At 37.3% G+C, this 16,058-nt stretch overlaps 1 protein-coding gene across 1 annotated transcript; it reads right to left on the bottom strand.

The window, feature by feature from the left end:
* Window positions 1-449: 449 nt before the first annotated feature.
* On the bottom strand, window positions 450-12,338 carry REF4 (reduced epidermal fluorescence 4). The gene is made up of 12 exons (XM_039031665.2): window positions 11,726-12,338; window positions 11,075-11,185; window positions 10,031-10,384; window positions 9,318-9,634; window positions 9,098-9,189; window positions 8,195-8,552; window positions 6,346-6,556; window positions 5,136-5,250; window positions 4,885-5,046; window positions 3,804-4,461; window positions 2,662-2,868; window positions 450-1,969 (listed from the first exon to the last, which is right to left on the bottom strand). The coding sequence occupies exons 1-12, from the start codon at window positions 12,022-12,024 to the stop codon at window positions 849-851; spliced, it is 4,005 nt and encodes a 1,334-aa protein (XP_038887593.1). The 5' UTR covers window positions 12,025-12,338; the 3' UTR covers window positions 450-848.
* Between the last annotated feature and the right edge of the window lie 3,720 nt (window positions 12,339-16,058).

The following is a 16,058-nucleotide window of genomic DNA, read 5'->3' as shown; positions in this document are numbered from 1 at the left end:
TCTTTCAACAAGGGAGAAAAGAAAACCCACAATTTTGGAAGGAATAAAAAACCCTTATGTGTAGGAAATGAGAATGTTTAGAAATAACTTATTCCCAAACAAAACTCCACATAATAATTAGTCGTTTTCCTAAACAAATGTACATGCACCATAATAATCAAAATACTAAAAGATACCTAATGACTCTTAAGTGTCTAATTGATTTCAAACATAATGTCATTTAACTATTGTTTCTTTTTGTCCATTAGATTTTTTTATACAAGAATGGTGAAGATGGAAGATCAAACCTCCCACCTCAAGGATGAAAAGTCATTTCAATTACCTCTGAACTAAACCCTCTTTTCCTTGTTCATTAGATTTTTTATCTACTCAACATCTTAAATTACAGTATCACAAATTAAATTGAAAAACTAAATTGGTACAAACATAATAGCTCATAGACATTAAAGTTTATGAAATACATCTATATTAATACAAATTAGAATCCAAATCACTACTCAAGTGTTTTTAACCAATTAATTATGATTAGCATGAATTCAGCTGTGGATCCTCCATACTTTTTTGCCATCTGCTTAATGAGTTCAGCCTCTTACCTTAACTACCGTAACTTACATCACATGAAACAAAAAGGGATACAAATAAACCCTTCCATTTTTAGCCAAAACGGCAGCCAATATGCTTATGCACAACAGCAGTACGAACCACTGGCGTGTATGAAAGTTACATTACAGTGGGTTAATGATGCTAATGGAAGCCTGCGTTAGTTGATGGTTCGAGTTTTCCTAAACAAAAATGCCTCACTAATTTAATTGGCTGCTCATATTTTTATGTCAATCAATTACCAGAATTTAAAATCCACCTTCGATAATGAGCTCAGCTGCTGCACCCATTGCAGTTACCCCACCACTTCCCAGTAATGCAAGAGCCAATTGTTCCTCATTCAACTGCCTTAATCCATTGCTCAACCTCTTCAAGAGGTTCAAATCCACCTCAAGCAACCACCTCGGTGCACAACGCACCATCAAACTCACAAACCCAGAAACATAAGCTCGCCAAGTAGCCCAATCACACCCAATTGAAAATTTTCCGTCCAGTGCGCTTGCTAGAAATTCAAGGAAGGAGTCGAGAATCTTTGCCCGCCTCTTCGATGCTGACGATGATGAGTCTATGCCCCATGAAAACGTTCCACATAGTACTGAAAAGAATGCAAGTGCATAGCCCCTAAGCACAGCAACCATACCTCCATATTCTACACCTTCACGTTCTACTGACTGGACTGATAAAAACCAAGACGGCAAGGTTTCTTTAAACAAAGATTGGACCAAACCCGATCCACCCGAAATCCAAACTAACGAAGCTCCTAGGGAAGCTGCAAGTTTAACACGTGCCATTGCGGAAGCGAAGGAAACCTGTTCATATCTCATTCCATACTTGGTCTTTTTTAGTTTTTCAGCCTTCTCCTTTGGTAGCCCACTAACTGCAATATCTCTGACAGAGAGCATTAAGAGAGAGACAATCTCCTCCACCAAGAACAAAACATCTCTCACAGATCGATGGACTCGCAGATAGAGAATCCCAGGAGCCACTGGGGACATCCCTCCTAAAACGTGAGAGCCAAAACCATGACCGAGGAGTGTGCCTACACCTCCACTGCTGTTTACATTGGAGTTGCCTAAACCGAGAGTTGAAGTGAAACAACTCTTAAGCAGCTGGACAACAGCATCACTGGTATGGTGAAAAACAGTGCGAGAAGCAGAGAACACAAGGAAATCATTCCATCGCTTCACCTTTTGAGCCCATAATGAAGCTATAATAGGAGTGCAAGGCCACGAACAACTAGCAGCTAGTGAATTTAATGCTGGGCCAACGAGGGCAAGAAGGCGTTCGGAGGCTTTATCTAGTTTGTAAGTTATTGTGAGGCTTATTAGGGCAGCCAAGGGTAAAGGAAGCATAGCAGGAGAACTTCCACCTGCAAATAGACAACTCAAGCTCAATTTCCGATTGAAAAGAAAATCCATGAAATGCAATACTAATTCAATTTGTACAAAAAAGTGTTTACTTAGTAGAGGACTTATCTTGAAAAATCTTTTTGATATAAAGTCACCATCATTCTTACCATTACCATCATCTTTCATGAAAGGTATTTAGATTAATATATTTAAATGAACATTATCTTCCACACTTTGGAAATTGCTGTTGCTATGCTTCATCAACAGTCTCTTGACATGATTGTATAAGATCCTTGCAGCAGACAAAGTTCAGTTTTTATCTGGTTCTTGGCCGGGGTAGATTAAGAACCATGATAAATTTGAAAGAAAGCATCCCAATTTAGCTCTCTCACAGGTCGTCATATCAAGAAATCAAAAACACTTCGTCTTAGACTTGGAGTTTTCTAGAGTGTTGATGGAGGTATCACGATAGAGATGGCCATCGCGTTAGGGCTACAACAGATATGACCATCCCTAACGCGATACGTTATAAAATGCAGTAGTGCACTCTAACGTAAGTAGAATGATAGATTTTATACATTTGTGAGGACAGGTAATGAATCATAAATATGCTTGGGAATGGGTCATCCATACAAAAAAACTCGAAAGCAATTGCCAGACGTGATAACGAAAAGAAAAATACAAAACATCATTAATGCACATCAGAATTTACCTACAGCAAGACTAGGGACATCAACACCAGTTGCAGCAAGAATCTTTTTTATCTGTTGCTCAACAATGGACAAAGTTGCAGCAGGACTAGGCCAGTCAGTTCCGTTCATAAATGCTGGCTTCCATATACCCCGTGTAACTTCAGCTGAAAAGTAGCTCACAATAGTTGCGAAGGATGCAGGTAAAAAATCAGCAAGGTCTTTGAGTCCTGAAACATAGAGGTAAAGAACTTACCAAGTAAACCAATAAAAGACCGTTAATTCACAATCTACAAAGATCAGCCAATCCCAATGGAAACAAAAGCAAAAGTATGCATTGTGAGCAAATCAGACTGGAAAACCGAGCCGACCGACAAAAACCGACCAAACCAACTCCGTTCGTTCAGTTTTTGACTTTAACATTGGTCGTCGGTTTTCTATATTGGAAAAAACAATTCTGACAGCCAAAACCACACGCCAGTTGAAAAACCATTTACTGGCTTTTTGAAAACCAATCATTGTTTCTATAGGTAATCATTACCTATTATAATATTATTATTTTTAAATTTTTCATTTTCTATTCTTCTCTCCTCCATCTTGTCCTCTCTCCCTCACTTCCGTCTTCATTTTCTTTTCTTTCTTCATTTTTTTTTTCCTATCTTCTTTCTGATTTTCTTTTCTTCGAGTACCATCAACAACATTCCTAATTTTTTTCTTGCCGTTGAGAGGGAGAATGGGGCTGATGGGACCAGTTGGACTCCTGTCAAAGATGGAGAATGATGTGATGAGGCAACTGTTGTGAGAGGAATAATGGGCGGGAAAATTGGATTGCTTGGAGACTGCAATAGCTTTTTGAGGAGAAACGACTATGCACAGCAACAAAGTTGGGCCGAGAATCCATAATTTTTCTTTTTATTTTTTGGATAGGATAGTATTAATGATCTACTTTATTATTAATGAAATAGCAACCAATTTAATTACAAATCACAATAAATGAACGTCACTTTCTTTCATATTTAAAATCAAGAATGGTATAGTTGAAAAAGATTCACAAGTTCAAAAGAAAAGAAAAACAAACAAACAAAACAAAACAAATTTCATATGTAGAATACGCTGAGTAGTAGATGGTCTCTCTAGTTACTATTAAAAAATGTTTTGGACTTGCCTGTAGCCAAATCACGGGGGGACAATCGTCCATGAGCACAGGCGGTAAGAGCAGCATCAAGAACGAAGGGAGTTGCTTCAAGGATGTCCCATGCAGGCACTTTAAGCTTAATGGAGGCCTCTTCATTTGCAGATCCAGACGAGTTGCTGCTTCCTGAAGTTGTTGAAGTCAAAGACTGACCAGCACGATTTATCTTCCTGAACATCATAGTCAAGAGAGCATCAACAATTTGATGAACTGGGGCCCCAGGTATAAGACCAGAGAGAATGGAAGCAATGCATTCTTGATGTTGCCGGTACCAGCCTTTCAATTTTGGAAAGGAATCCATGAATATAGGTTCTAAAGAAAATTTCAATAATTTTGACAATCGTCTCGCTTTAAGTCGATCCTTGGGTGACTTCCCAAAAGATGCTAACTGAGAATTTCGAACCAATAACAGATATTCGGGAGTTAGTTGAGATCCCACTGGTCGTGCATCACCCTTCACATTTTCAACAGGTGGGTGATGAAACCGCCACAACCTCAATAGAAGTGTAAATGCCAAGGAAAATACTGCATGACAAGTAAGCTCTTCCCCAGACGTAAGGATCCATGACTTGGGAGAACACGATCCAAAAGCTTCGCAGATTGGCATTAATTGACCTGCAAGTAGAGGAACCTGGCATCAAACAGCAAAAAGAAAAGAAAAGAAAAATAGGAATAAGCTCACAACACAACGAAAACCAGAGTTTCTCAATTAGTTTGTTAAATCATCTATATCAGTCCTCCGTATCAAAAATCAAATATTTTCAGAATCATTGAAGAAGGATATACATTATTAAACAAAAACTCAATCAAATGATTGTTTGAATGCTCATATGAGGTTTTTTTTTTTTCCCCTCAGTCAATGGGCCTCAAAATCCCACCAAAACTTCTCTGAAATAATTAGGCTCTCATGCTTGACTTATAATGCCAATTAATGGGGCATAAATTCACATATAAAACCTCTCCCAAGCTTGCATGCAATCTTATATAAAAACATAACTTCAAATTCAGGAGCTTATCAGTAGGGTCACATAGGCAGACAAGTTAACATTCTTACCATGCCATGCAAGGAAAAAATCTGCACGCAATCAACTGATGATATTCCAACCAGTAGAACATTCAGAAATGGGGCATAATCGATCAAATAGCTCTCACTCCCAGAGTAATCTGTAGGAATTGGTGGTGACAATAATCTGGATATAAATAGAGCAGTGTGTTCCTAGAAGAAAATGGGTAAAGATAATCCCAGATGAGAGGGGATGCAAAATTAAATTTTGAAACAGGAGGGGGGGTGCCACCATCACTCACTTGTAGATTCCAGCCTCGAACAAGCGAAGCCCCACACAAAATGGAAGCCGCAGATATCTTCTCGTCGCCTGAACCATTTATTGCAATCTCATAGATCTTCTCAATCTCTGCTAAGCTTCCATCAAATCCATGAGCTAAAGTTAAATTTAATTGTCATACTGATACATATGGGTAAAACTACAAGGCATAAATATCATAAATGAATTAAGATGATAATAATATGTACATTTCCCAAAGAGTTGTTCATCAAATATTCTTGTTGATCAGCGACCCTCATGAAAACATTCTAGAATTATTCTCCCTTCTATTCTGTTCACTTAACTATTCTGCCTTCCTAACAACAAACCAAGTTTTCATTGAAGAGATGAGAAGAGACCAATGCTTAAAGATACAAGCTCTACGGGAAAGACAGAAATGAAAAGAAACTGAGTTTTCATTGATCTCCCTCCTTTAACATATTATTCCTATTTTCAATGTCTTGAATCTTTCTCTTTACCATGCTCCGAATGAGTTCTCCTTAGAAGTTTAAACTTGTGAATGATGTAGGAACATGCTTTGCTCTTGGCCATTTGTATCGTTATTGGCCTTTTCTTGGCATTTGTATTGTTCTTGGGCTTTTCTTGCTTTTGTAGGCCAATCTTGTTCTTTCTTGCACATTCTTGCATTTTCTCTGGTTTTGGCTGACTTGTTTCATTTGCTTAGTTAGTGGTGTTGCTATTTCCCAACCATTTACCTTTCCTTCTTTGTTTTGTTTTGTTAATAAAATATTCAAAAGAAGACATAGAACAACAAAAGTACAAGAACATCATCCTAAAACATAGATTAAGCTGAAAAGACAAACGCCCTTTCTTTGTTTTAGTTTCTGTTTTAAGACAGCTTTAGTTTTTACAGCCAAGTTAACTGTTTGTAAGTTAGTTCACTGCCTTCATTACTATAAATATGAAGGCAGCAAAGCATTTTGAGGCTAACTAACTTCTAAGGAATTTTTAGACTCTGTGCGCATCACCTTCCCAATTTTCATAACTTCAAGAACCTCCCCAAATCTATTTGTCAGATTCTTTATCTGCACCACATAGTTGCGGAACCTGTACTCACATTTTTGGGAAACAAAATGAAAATACAGAACCTAGGACCTGAACTTGGTCCTTTAACCAATCATCTTCCCTCAATATGACCTCACATGATACAAACAGATACTACAAGAGCATACCTAGAAGCTGGGGTTGCCACTAAAGCATTCACCATCGACGGAGTTAGGGATGACCCTTTCATGAATGATGACCAACCGACCACCTGACTAGATGCACTACGAGGCACTTGACTACTGCGTGCATTTGCATAACCTGGCCAAAAATATGCCGATGTGTCTAGAAGGTTCCTAGAAATACAAGCCTCAACAATCAGATGCCGCATATTTCCAGCTGCAGCAAGAAAAAAGCAACAAATTAGCCCCACAGAGAACACATTTCGAATGCATACACACGCAACAATGTGAGAGAGAGGGGGATCCTTCTAGGATCAAAAGGAGTGAAAACTAAAATTTAAGATGCATGTAAAGGATGACAAAAACCACTATAACATGAAGATTCGCACGCCAAAATCCTATGACATATCAAGAATTAAAATGTCCTTTATGAAAGATAAATTGTTTATAGAAAACCAGAAGTTCAAATGACAGATTAGAACAGTTTCGAACATATATTTAATAATGTTCTTCTCATTGAAGATGAAGTGTTCAAGCACAATGCCATTAATAAGAGTTTTAAATTCTTAACACATTGAACGTCAATTTTCTTTTTTTAAAGAAATTAAATTTTCATTGAGAAAGATAAAAGGATATACAAGGGCAATATAAAAAACAAGCCCCAAAAACAATATCCCCCTGACGCTCAAATTCAGAAAGGGGCTCCAATTCAAAAGAATTAAACGAAGCTGATAATTAAGAAAACGCCTATTAACAGACACCTACAAGGATGTGTTAAACCTAATCACATCCCAAAATTCCTCCCTAGACTGCTTGAGCCACAAAAAATTCTACTATTCCTCTCAAGCCAAATGCCTATAACAAAGCAAAAAACTAAGACTGCCAAAGAACCTTTCCTTTGTTGCAAAAAGGAGGATTCAAGAGCACCTCCTCAAACATCACAACCGCTATTTCGATCAAGCACAGTCTCAAAGATCCTAAAGAGCTTGTTTCCATAGGAGGTAATAAACACATAGTTCCAAAGTAAATGGTTAAGATCCTCTTCCTCTCTCCTCCAAAGGCCGCACTATTGTGTATGCAACACCATTAAAGAAAGCTCCAGGATACAATCTTGAGTATTCACTCTCCAATGAAACTGGCCAAGCAAAAAGTTTCACTTTCTTAGGAATTATAACTTACCAAAGAGAGGAAGACGAAGGGGCCATGAGAGGGAGAAGGGGCACAAAAAATCCAGGAAAGAAAAAAAAACACTACTGGAGGATCCCTCAAAGAGCTCTGGATGGAAGCCAACACCTAGAATACTTTCTCCCTAAATGCATAACTCGGTTTAAAATTATAGAGAGGAGACTAACAACCTCACAAGCCTCATGATCAGAAAGCACACGACAAGAATACAGAGATAGGGAAGAAAACTTTCAAAGGCAAGACCGAGGCCATTGAGTGTAACCTCTTCTCCTACAGGTGGTAAAGATGAGGGAACAAGGAACACAAAGGTTTCATTCCCAACGGACAATCCTCCCAGAAATAGGAATGCAAATGTTACGTGCCCACCCCCAATAGAACATATAACGAACTGAGAGAATAAAGGATATCCCAAAACAAAGCAATAGTAGACCAAGGGCTCTTGTAAGAAACGCCCTTAAACCTACCACTTGAGGTCCATAAATACAATAATCCTCCATCCCATTTTTTTCTGCAGAGGAGATAGAACTTTTCTTCAATATAAAATAGCTCATTTGACTATGTTTATCAGTTTGAAAAGAATCCAAATATTTTATCAATTTAAATCTTTCAGAGACTACTGTTTTAATAGGATCAACCAATGTTAAATTATTAAATAAGAATAAGTACTTACAACAATTAATAGGTGTATCGCTCATACTAACACAGTCATGGTACTCATTACCAACTGCAACCCCTGATATGAACATTACAGCTTTTGCAGCAGCCTGATTGGCTACTGCAATAACGGATTGAGGAGGAATCAGCAAGCTCTCATATTCACCCAACATCTGCAAGCTCGTAATCAAACCTTTGCGGCACATTCCTGAAGACTGCTTTTCATCTCTGCTTTTACTTGCGCTGCATTCATCCTCCTTTACTTCACCTTCCTCTTCTTCAATAATAATGGTGACTGCAAGGGTTGAAATAGACAACAACATGCACAAGCATGTATCCAAACGAGGTACAGGACCCTCACTCGGATCCCTTTCCTGAAATGGAAAATTTGAATTAGCAAATATATCCAGGTGGGAATGCGTTAAATACCTCCTGGATGGTGGCAGATTAAATATGGGTTTTTTGTTACCTAAAGATAAATATACACTCAAATAAGTAAAGTAGAGCATAAGAGGGAATAACGTTCAATATTCTTGCAAGATATGTTTCTCCAAAATCAACAAAAGGAGACCGTATTTTAAGTTGGTTATCACAAATGGAGTAAAACTGCCACATGCATCAAACTTCTTAAAAGATTGATTTTCAATGGTTATTTTTTATCCATCTCCCTTAGTCTTTGAATTTATTTGCCAAAAAAAAAAGGAAAAGGTGAAAAATAGAAAAACCTTTCCAAGCCAACACAAAGTTACTATACAATTATCATAGAACAGAAATCATTTAAGTTCTCTCAATTCAAGACAGTGGATCTGCTAATTAAGTAAATTGAAAGCGTGAAATCATTTCAGACAAATTAATATCTGAACATAAAGAGGATATGAACGGCAAAACATTCATTTATCAAGGTGCTATATGATCCTACCCTTTGGATAAGTCGCAATGCTGCAATCCACAAACCTAAAAATGTATTGTGCCAGGAGGAATCATTAACTGCCCGCAAAGATTTTATCAAACCTGCGGATGACTCTGGATCAATAGAACTCTTGGGGAAACTTAGAATTTCAATTTAATTCAAGAAACACTGAGCACTGTAAAAATTGTTAAAGAATCACTCGAGCAATATAAAATTTGTTAGCTCATACATATCAGACGTTCAACAGCACTAGTTGCCAGAACTTGCGATCCATCCATGGCATCCTCCAGGAACAAATCGATGGGAAGCCACAATGCAGACCAATTAACGCCATGAGATTGACCAGCAGAAGAAAATAGTGATCCAGAAGCCATTACATCACGAAACTCTAGCTGACATGTTTTTCCTTCTTGTGATAAAAGCTTACTTTTATCAGATGTCCAGTGCAGAAGGACCTCTGGAGTTATTAGCTTTGTGTTCCTCAAAACTACAGAGTTTGCTGCAAGTAGTTTTAACCGCTGGGCAAAACCTGCCCAGTGCAATGGCCTAAAAACCAAAAACATTATTATGTTACATCTTTATCATTGAGGCGTCAAAATTTTGCATTCATTTAATGTTATTTTTGGAGAAATAATATTTTTTTCATATTTTTTATAAAAGACCCAATAATGGGTAAATATAATACAAGAGAGATTCTAATTAAAGGAACTAATTATAAAAAGAAAGGACATCTAAAAAAATAATTAAAAGATAAATGACTAATATTTTCATCCAAATGAAACTATAGTACTATACAATACACAAATATACATTTAACATTAAAGCAGTATAAATTATTTCAACTCCTAGTGGAGTAGTGGTAGACTCAATGAAATATTGCCTTTCTTAAAATCAAAGGAGATAGAGAAAGTAAACAAAGTTAGAAAGAACTACACTTCTTACATATTTCGAAGGGCCAAGCACAAAATCCTTGCAGTTTTCTTATTTTGCAGGAACTGCCCAATTATCTCAATAGCTTTTGCAGTGTTTACTTTAAGCAGACTTTCACTGTTCTCAGTTCTCTTCTCACCAAAAGAATCATGAACATCTAGTTCCATATCATGCAGTTGTGGCCTGATCAGCCACACTGATTTTTCTTCTCCAGGAAGTGCCAGCAATCCTTCATCATCCAATGATGCATCAAGCAGCTGCCATACAATGGAAAAGAATAATTCAACCATAAGTACCCCAGGTTCACACGTTTGGACACCAAATATCTGGGTCAGATGAAGGACATCATCGATGGTTTGCATGATCCTGAAATGGCAGAACATCATTCATGAATCGTTGCCCTCCAGTTGCATAAATAAACATCTGGCGGGTAGGTGATGAAACAAATCATGGTGCAAAGGTTGAGCCATTCCTCCCATGATATTTTAGTGCATAATTAATAAAAAATTAAAAAAAAATAATTGATAATGCAAAACTTCCATAAAGGAAGATAAATCAAAAGATTGCATAGATGAGCTTCTTTCATTTTTTTTCTCAATAAAATTTGTTGATTCTATATTTAAAAAAAAAAAAAAAAAAAAAAAAAGTAGAAGAAGAAGATTGCAGAGATGGGCTTGATGTTACAGGAATTCTATCTAGCAATTCTTTCCTTGTTTAAGGATATTTCCATCAAAGGAAACTTGTTGAACCCTACCCCTAGCCTTTATAAGGTAATCCAGAACTCTAAAAATCTCAACAAAGTGAAGTTCTCTTTCTTTTATTGGAAGCTTGCCCCTATGAGGGTATCAATACTCATGATAACTCTCTCTCCAGAACGGTGCATTATGTGGAAGTGGTCAAAAACTTCTTGGCTTTGCTCAGAGTTATACAGCCGAATACCTTTCAAGGTAAAATTTTACCACTAGGTGTACCACTAAGAAGAATGATTAAAAAGTATGAAAGGGAGAGTGAGGCTAACCACTACACTGCACACGAGTGAAATGCAATCAAATCTACCTTTGGTAATTGGGTCCATTGATTTGGGATGTTAATGAAAAGATATGTCTGCTTAGAACTTCCAGGTAAAGCCTGTACGCTGCAGGTCGAAGCTTTCTATATGGAATTGCCCTGAAGTAAATCAGAGAAAAAATGCCATAAATGTCAACTTTGGACAGTAAATAGATGACAAAAACAAAACAAAACAAAAAGAATAAACAAATAGGAAGAAAAACAAAACGCCAATAAGTTCTAGGCATCTTCCCAACTCACTTCAGTGTCTGACGCAAATTAAATTCTATAAGGGGAATCAGATACAGACTTGAACTTACTATCAACAGTAGACAACTACAGCACGACAAAATTATGGATGATATACAAGCAGAAAGACAATTACGCAACAACGCACGAAATCTATGCATGAATAAAGACGTATGAATGTCGCAATCCATCCGTATATCTTCAGTTTCATTTTCTTTTTATTCTCCGTAACTTAGTTTCAGAATGGTCCACGCGGGTACATAAACAACCATTACCAAATTCAAAGTATTACTTTGAACGATACCGGCAAAAAAACGTAATGAAGCACTCAATACAGTACCTTCTGCATTAAAAATGCACCCTGAACACGATTCAAATAAAAACTCGAGGAAGCGAGAGAGTAATCAAGACCTGGTAGAAAGAAGAGCAATAACCAGCAGAGGAGGAACGATTCTCGCGGTCATTGCTTTCTCAAGAAATTTCCACATGATCGGAACATGATTATCCCAACAAATATGAGAGACCAAGAGCTGGGCGAGCTCAACCGACGGCAAGGAAACGCCTGCGGAATTGAGGGTGGAGCTCAATTGAACCGCCCAAAGCAGTGGATCACAGTTCTTGTCCTGTGCCGACTTCGTAAGCTCCAACACACTGTCCCATAAACCAGAAATCTCCTGCAGTTGACCAGGCGGTTGAGTGGAAACCGCCATGAGAGATCCAAAGCCACAGAAATTCTTCCCTCAGCGAGAGAAACAGAATGCTGAATCGCAAGAAGATTATCAAAAGAAGAGTTAGAGGATTGAAATTTGGGGTTTTGCGAAGTGCGTTTTGAAGGTCACTCCCAATTCTTGAGTCGCTCACAAAGTTTTAAGCTGATGGAATTGTTCTTCGGCGCGTGAAACAATCAAAGAAGAAAACCCTGGTTCAAGCAATTGAAATCGATTAAATTAGATTTTAACCCTCGAACAAGTAATTGAATCTGTGAAACTAAAATTAGACTAATGACTCTCCCCTCTCTAGCAATTTTATTTATGTATTTATTTATTTAGATAAACAAATGTCAAATATTTAATTAAAAGGGGAGTAACAAGATATCCAAAAACGAGGAAAATAAAGAATACATTATTAATGATTTCGCTTCATGTAACAGTAAGATTATTTTTTAATCTTTTTAAATTTAAGGGTATATTTTAATTTTTTTAAAAAATTAAGGATATTTTTTATACAAAACATTAACACTTTCCATCCAAAACTAACAATAACAGTTTTGAACTCATTTGGAAATTTAAAGGTATTTTAAGATATGCGGCATATTGTAACGACCCAAAATTTCCTATTCAACTCCTAAAACGTTACTTTGTGCAGGCATAGGCTTGACAACAAACTTCTAAAGGAAAATTTTAAATAAGAGAATTGAAAACTTTAGTTCATTTCAATAAGGCTCGATAACAAAATCCTGAAAACACCGTACTAGGTACCCCTGACCCAAATCTGAAATAAATAATAATTAAACGAATTAATAAATGAAATAATGAAATATTCATAAATTTAAAATGTCAGATTCCTAAACCGGACCCGATCAAAAGAAACCTAAATGCGGAAATGATAACATGTCCACATGGCCGGGTCACGGATCCCTTTTGTCATTCACCGGTCTACCTTTACTTTACATGAAAACACATGAAAGGAAAATGATGAATATATAAACATACTCAATAAGCAACCCACTACTGGGCCCACTGAGTGAACTATTAGACTTCATGTCGAGGCTAAGTACGCATTACACATCGTAGGCATAGGCATAGGCATAAGCATAAGGGGCGGACCCGAAGGCACGTTTTCGTAAGTAGTGACCTCGGAGGGCACAGTCCTAAGCATAAATGGTGATCCCAAGGGAACATTGTAGCGTAAGCATAAGGCGAACCTGAAGGTTCACGACATACGATGTGGGTAACTCGATAAGAGTGCCAACAGCCACTATCAGTCTCACATAGGCGTAAGCATACAATCGTAGACTAAAATCATGTTGAGATTTTAATACAGTCTCACAATTTGTGCATCAATCAAACACTATAGCTGTTGGGTTTTATATCCTAAAACTCGTGGTTTGTAAACAATAAACTCATTCTGTAAATCAATAAAATTGTTATTGAAGTTTGATTCTGTTATTATTCTATAGTTAGGGTTTTCCATTCTTGTAAATATTTTGTGATATTTTCCTTTTCTATGCTTTGTACACTTGTATATATTCATATCTTTGGTGAATGAAAAGAGAATTCTGATTCTTTCTCAAACCTAAGAGTTTTACATGACATTAGAGCTCTCTAAACAAACTTAGGGTTTTGTGAACCTTAGGGTTTGAGAATTTAGTACCCGTTTGTGATATGTTTAGGGTTTTTTGGAGAGGGGAGTTTATACTTTTGCTCACAGTCGTCATCATTGGTTCGTTTGCCATCGTTAGCCGCCACCGCCAGGGAAAAAAAAGAAAAGAAAAGGCTATTTTTTTGACACCACCTAGTCTGTTGAGGAGCCCAGTCGCCAATCTAAAAAACCCAAAGTCCGGATCCCATCTGACCAGCACGTGAGGCTCACGCACCACTTGTTCCTATTTGCTGTCTGTCCACGCGCCAGCGCGTATAGGCGCGTGCACCATTGATTTTGGTTCGTCTTCTGTGGGTTTCCTCAGTTTTGTTGACTCTTCTTGGTGGTGTGTTTGTTTGGGATATATAGATATATTCATTGCTTGTAAAGACATCTCTTCGGTAAATTAGAGTTTGATTCTCTGTTGTCCGGTGTCTATTTTTTGAGGTAATGGCTGATAAGAAACCAGTAGTCATGTCTGAGATTGTTCCTAGGTGTCAAAAGTAACTGAACACAAGTTGAATGGATCCAACTACTATTCATGGATATCAAATGTTAGCCACTTTATTAAGAGCATGGAGATGGATGATCACATTACAGAAGAGCCATCAATTTATGCTAATAAGAAGATTTGGTGGCGGGACGATTCAAGAATGCTTCTACAAATCAAGAGTTCTATTGACCATGAAATTGTTGAACTAGTAAATCACTGGGAATCAGTCAAGGAACTATTGGAATATTTGGATTTCCTTTATTCAGGGAAAGAGAATATTATTAGAGTGTTTGATGTTTGTAAGACTCTATATCAACCTAATCAAGGAGAAAAATCTCTTACAAACTACTTTATGGAGGTTAAAAATACATGCGCGGAATTCAATACCTTGATGCCAATCAGCACGGATCCAAAAGTTCCAATGGCTCAACGTGAAAAGTTGTTTATCATGAGCTTTTTAGTAGGTTTTGCCCCTAAATATGAGATGACTAAAGATCAAGTGTTGTCAAGCTCAAATATATCATCATTGGAAGAAGCTTACACTCGAATATTTTGTACTGAAAAGACACAAGCAGTTACGTCATCTGATTCTAGTAGTGCTTTGATTAGGCGCACAAATGATTATAGAGGTAATAAGGGGGTTGAATCAAATAGCTCCAAAGGTCATCCCAATAACCAAAGATCAAATCCAGGAGGTGTTTTTTGCTATTATTATCATAAACCTGGCCATACAAAGCGTGAATGCAGAAGATTATTGAATAAGGGTCAGAGGATGCCATCACCCTCTGCACATGTCACCTCTACTCCTGATAATCTTGACAAGTCAATTACGATTTCTGTAGAGGAGTTTGCTAAATTTCAACAGTATCAAGAGTCATTGAGGGCATCATCTTCTACTCCCATTACGACCATCGCAAAGACAGGTAACATTTCTAAATGCCTTTTTTCCTCCACGTCAAAATAGGTCATTGACTCTGGCACTACAAATCATATGACAGGTAATCTCAGTTTATTCTCTAACCTTTGTACATCTACCTCTTCACCTAATGTCACTATAGCTTATGGAACATCCACTCCTGTTTTAGGATCAAGATCTGTCCATCTTACTGAATCAATTTCTTTGTCATCAGTTTTAAATTTACCACATTTCTCGTTTAATTTGATTTCGGTTAGTAAACTCACTCGTAATCTTCATTGTTGTGTCTCCTTTTTTCCTGGTTATTACTTATTTCAGGATCTTACGACGAAACAAACTATTGGTAAAGGACGTGAATTTGGAGGTCTTTTCATCTTTGAACCACAGACATCTATGGCCATCACATGCTCAAGCGTGTCATCTCCCTTTGAAGAGCATTGTCATTTGGGTCATCCGTCTATCTCTATGTTGAAGAGTCTTCATCCCCAACTTCAACAATTATCTTCTTTAGATTGTGATTCATGTCAGTTTACCAAATTTCATCGTTTGATTCTGTATCCTCAAGTCAATAAACGAGCTAGTGCTCCTTTTGAATTAGTCCATTCATATGTTTGGGGTCCATGTCCTGTTGAGTCCAAATGAGGGTTTAGGTATTTTGTTACATCTGTCGATGACTATTCTCGTGTTACGTGGTTATATTTAATGAAAAGTCGTTCTGAGTTACTTTCTCATTTTCGTAACTTCCATGCTGAAATTCAAACTCAGTTTAGTGGTGCTCTTAAAATCCTACAGAATGATAATGCTAAGGAATATTTCTCTCATACACTTAAGTATTATTTAGATGCCCATGGCATTCTTCATCAATCTTCTTGTGTCGATACTCCATCTCAAAATGGGGTTACAGAACGAAAGAATCGCCATCTCCTTGAGACAACCAGAGCTTTGATATTTTAGATGCATGGTCCAAAATCCTT

This window comes from Benincasa hispida, chromosome 5 (assembly GCF_027475165.1).
Source record: "Benincasa hispida cultivar pf3 chromosome 5, pf3_genome.v1.1, whole genome shotgun sequence".
Lineage (NCBI taxonomy): Eukaryota > Viridiplantae > Streptophyta > Magnoliopsida > Cucurbitales > Cucurbitaceae > Benincasa > Benincasa hispida.
Note: the sequence above shows the minus strand (reverse complement) of the source record. Positions and strands in the feature narration are given on the sequence as shown.

What these genes read in the sequence shown, in the direction of transcription:
- REF4 (XM_039031665.2), bottom strand. Translation starts at nt 12,024, where the DNA reads ATGGCGGTTTCCACTCAACCGCCTGGTCAACTGCAGGAGATTTCTGGT. An exon ending in TGCTGTTGAACGTCTGATAT is followed by an intron (nt 9,190 to 9,317) that starts GTATGAGCTAAC and finishes AGTCATCCGCAG; the next exon opens with GTTTGATAAAATCTTTGCGG. An exon ending in CGATACACCTATTAATTGTT is followed by an intron (nt 6,557 to 8,194) that starts GTAAGTACTTAT and finishes TTCTTGCTGCAG; the next exon opens with CTGGAAATATGCGGCATCTG.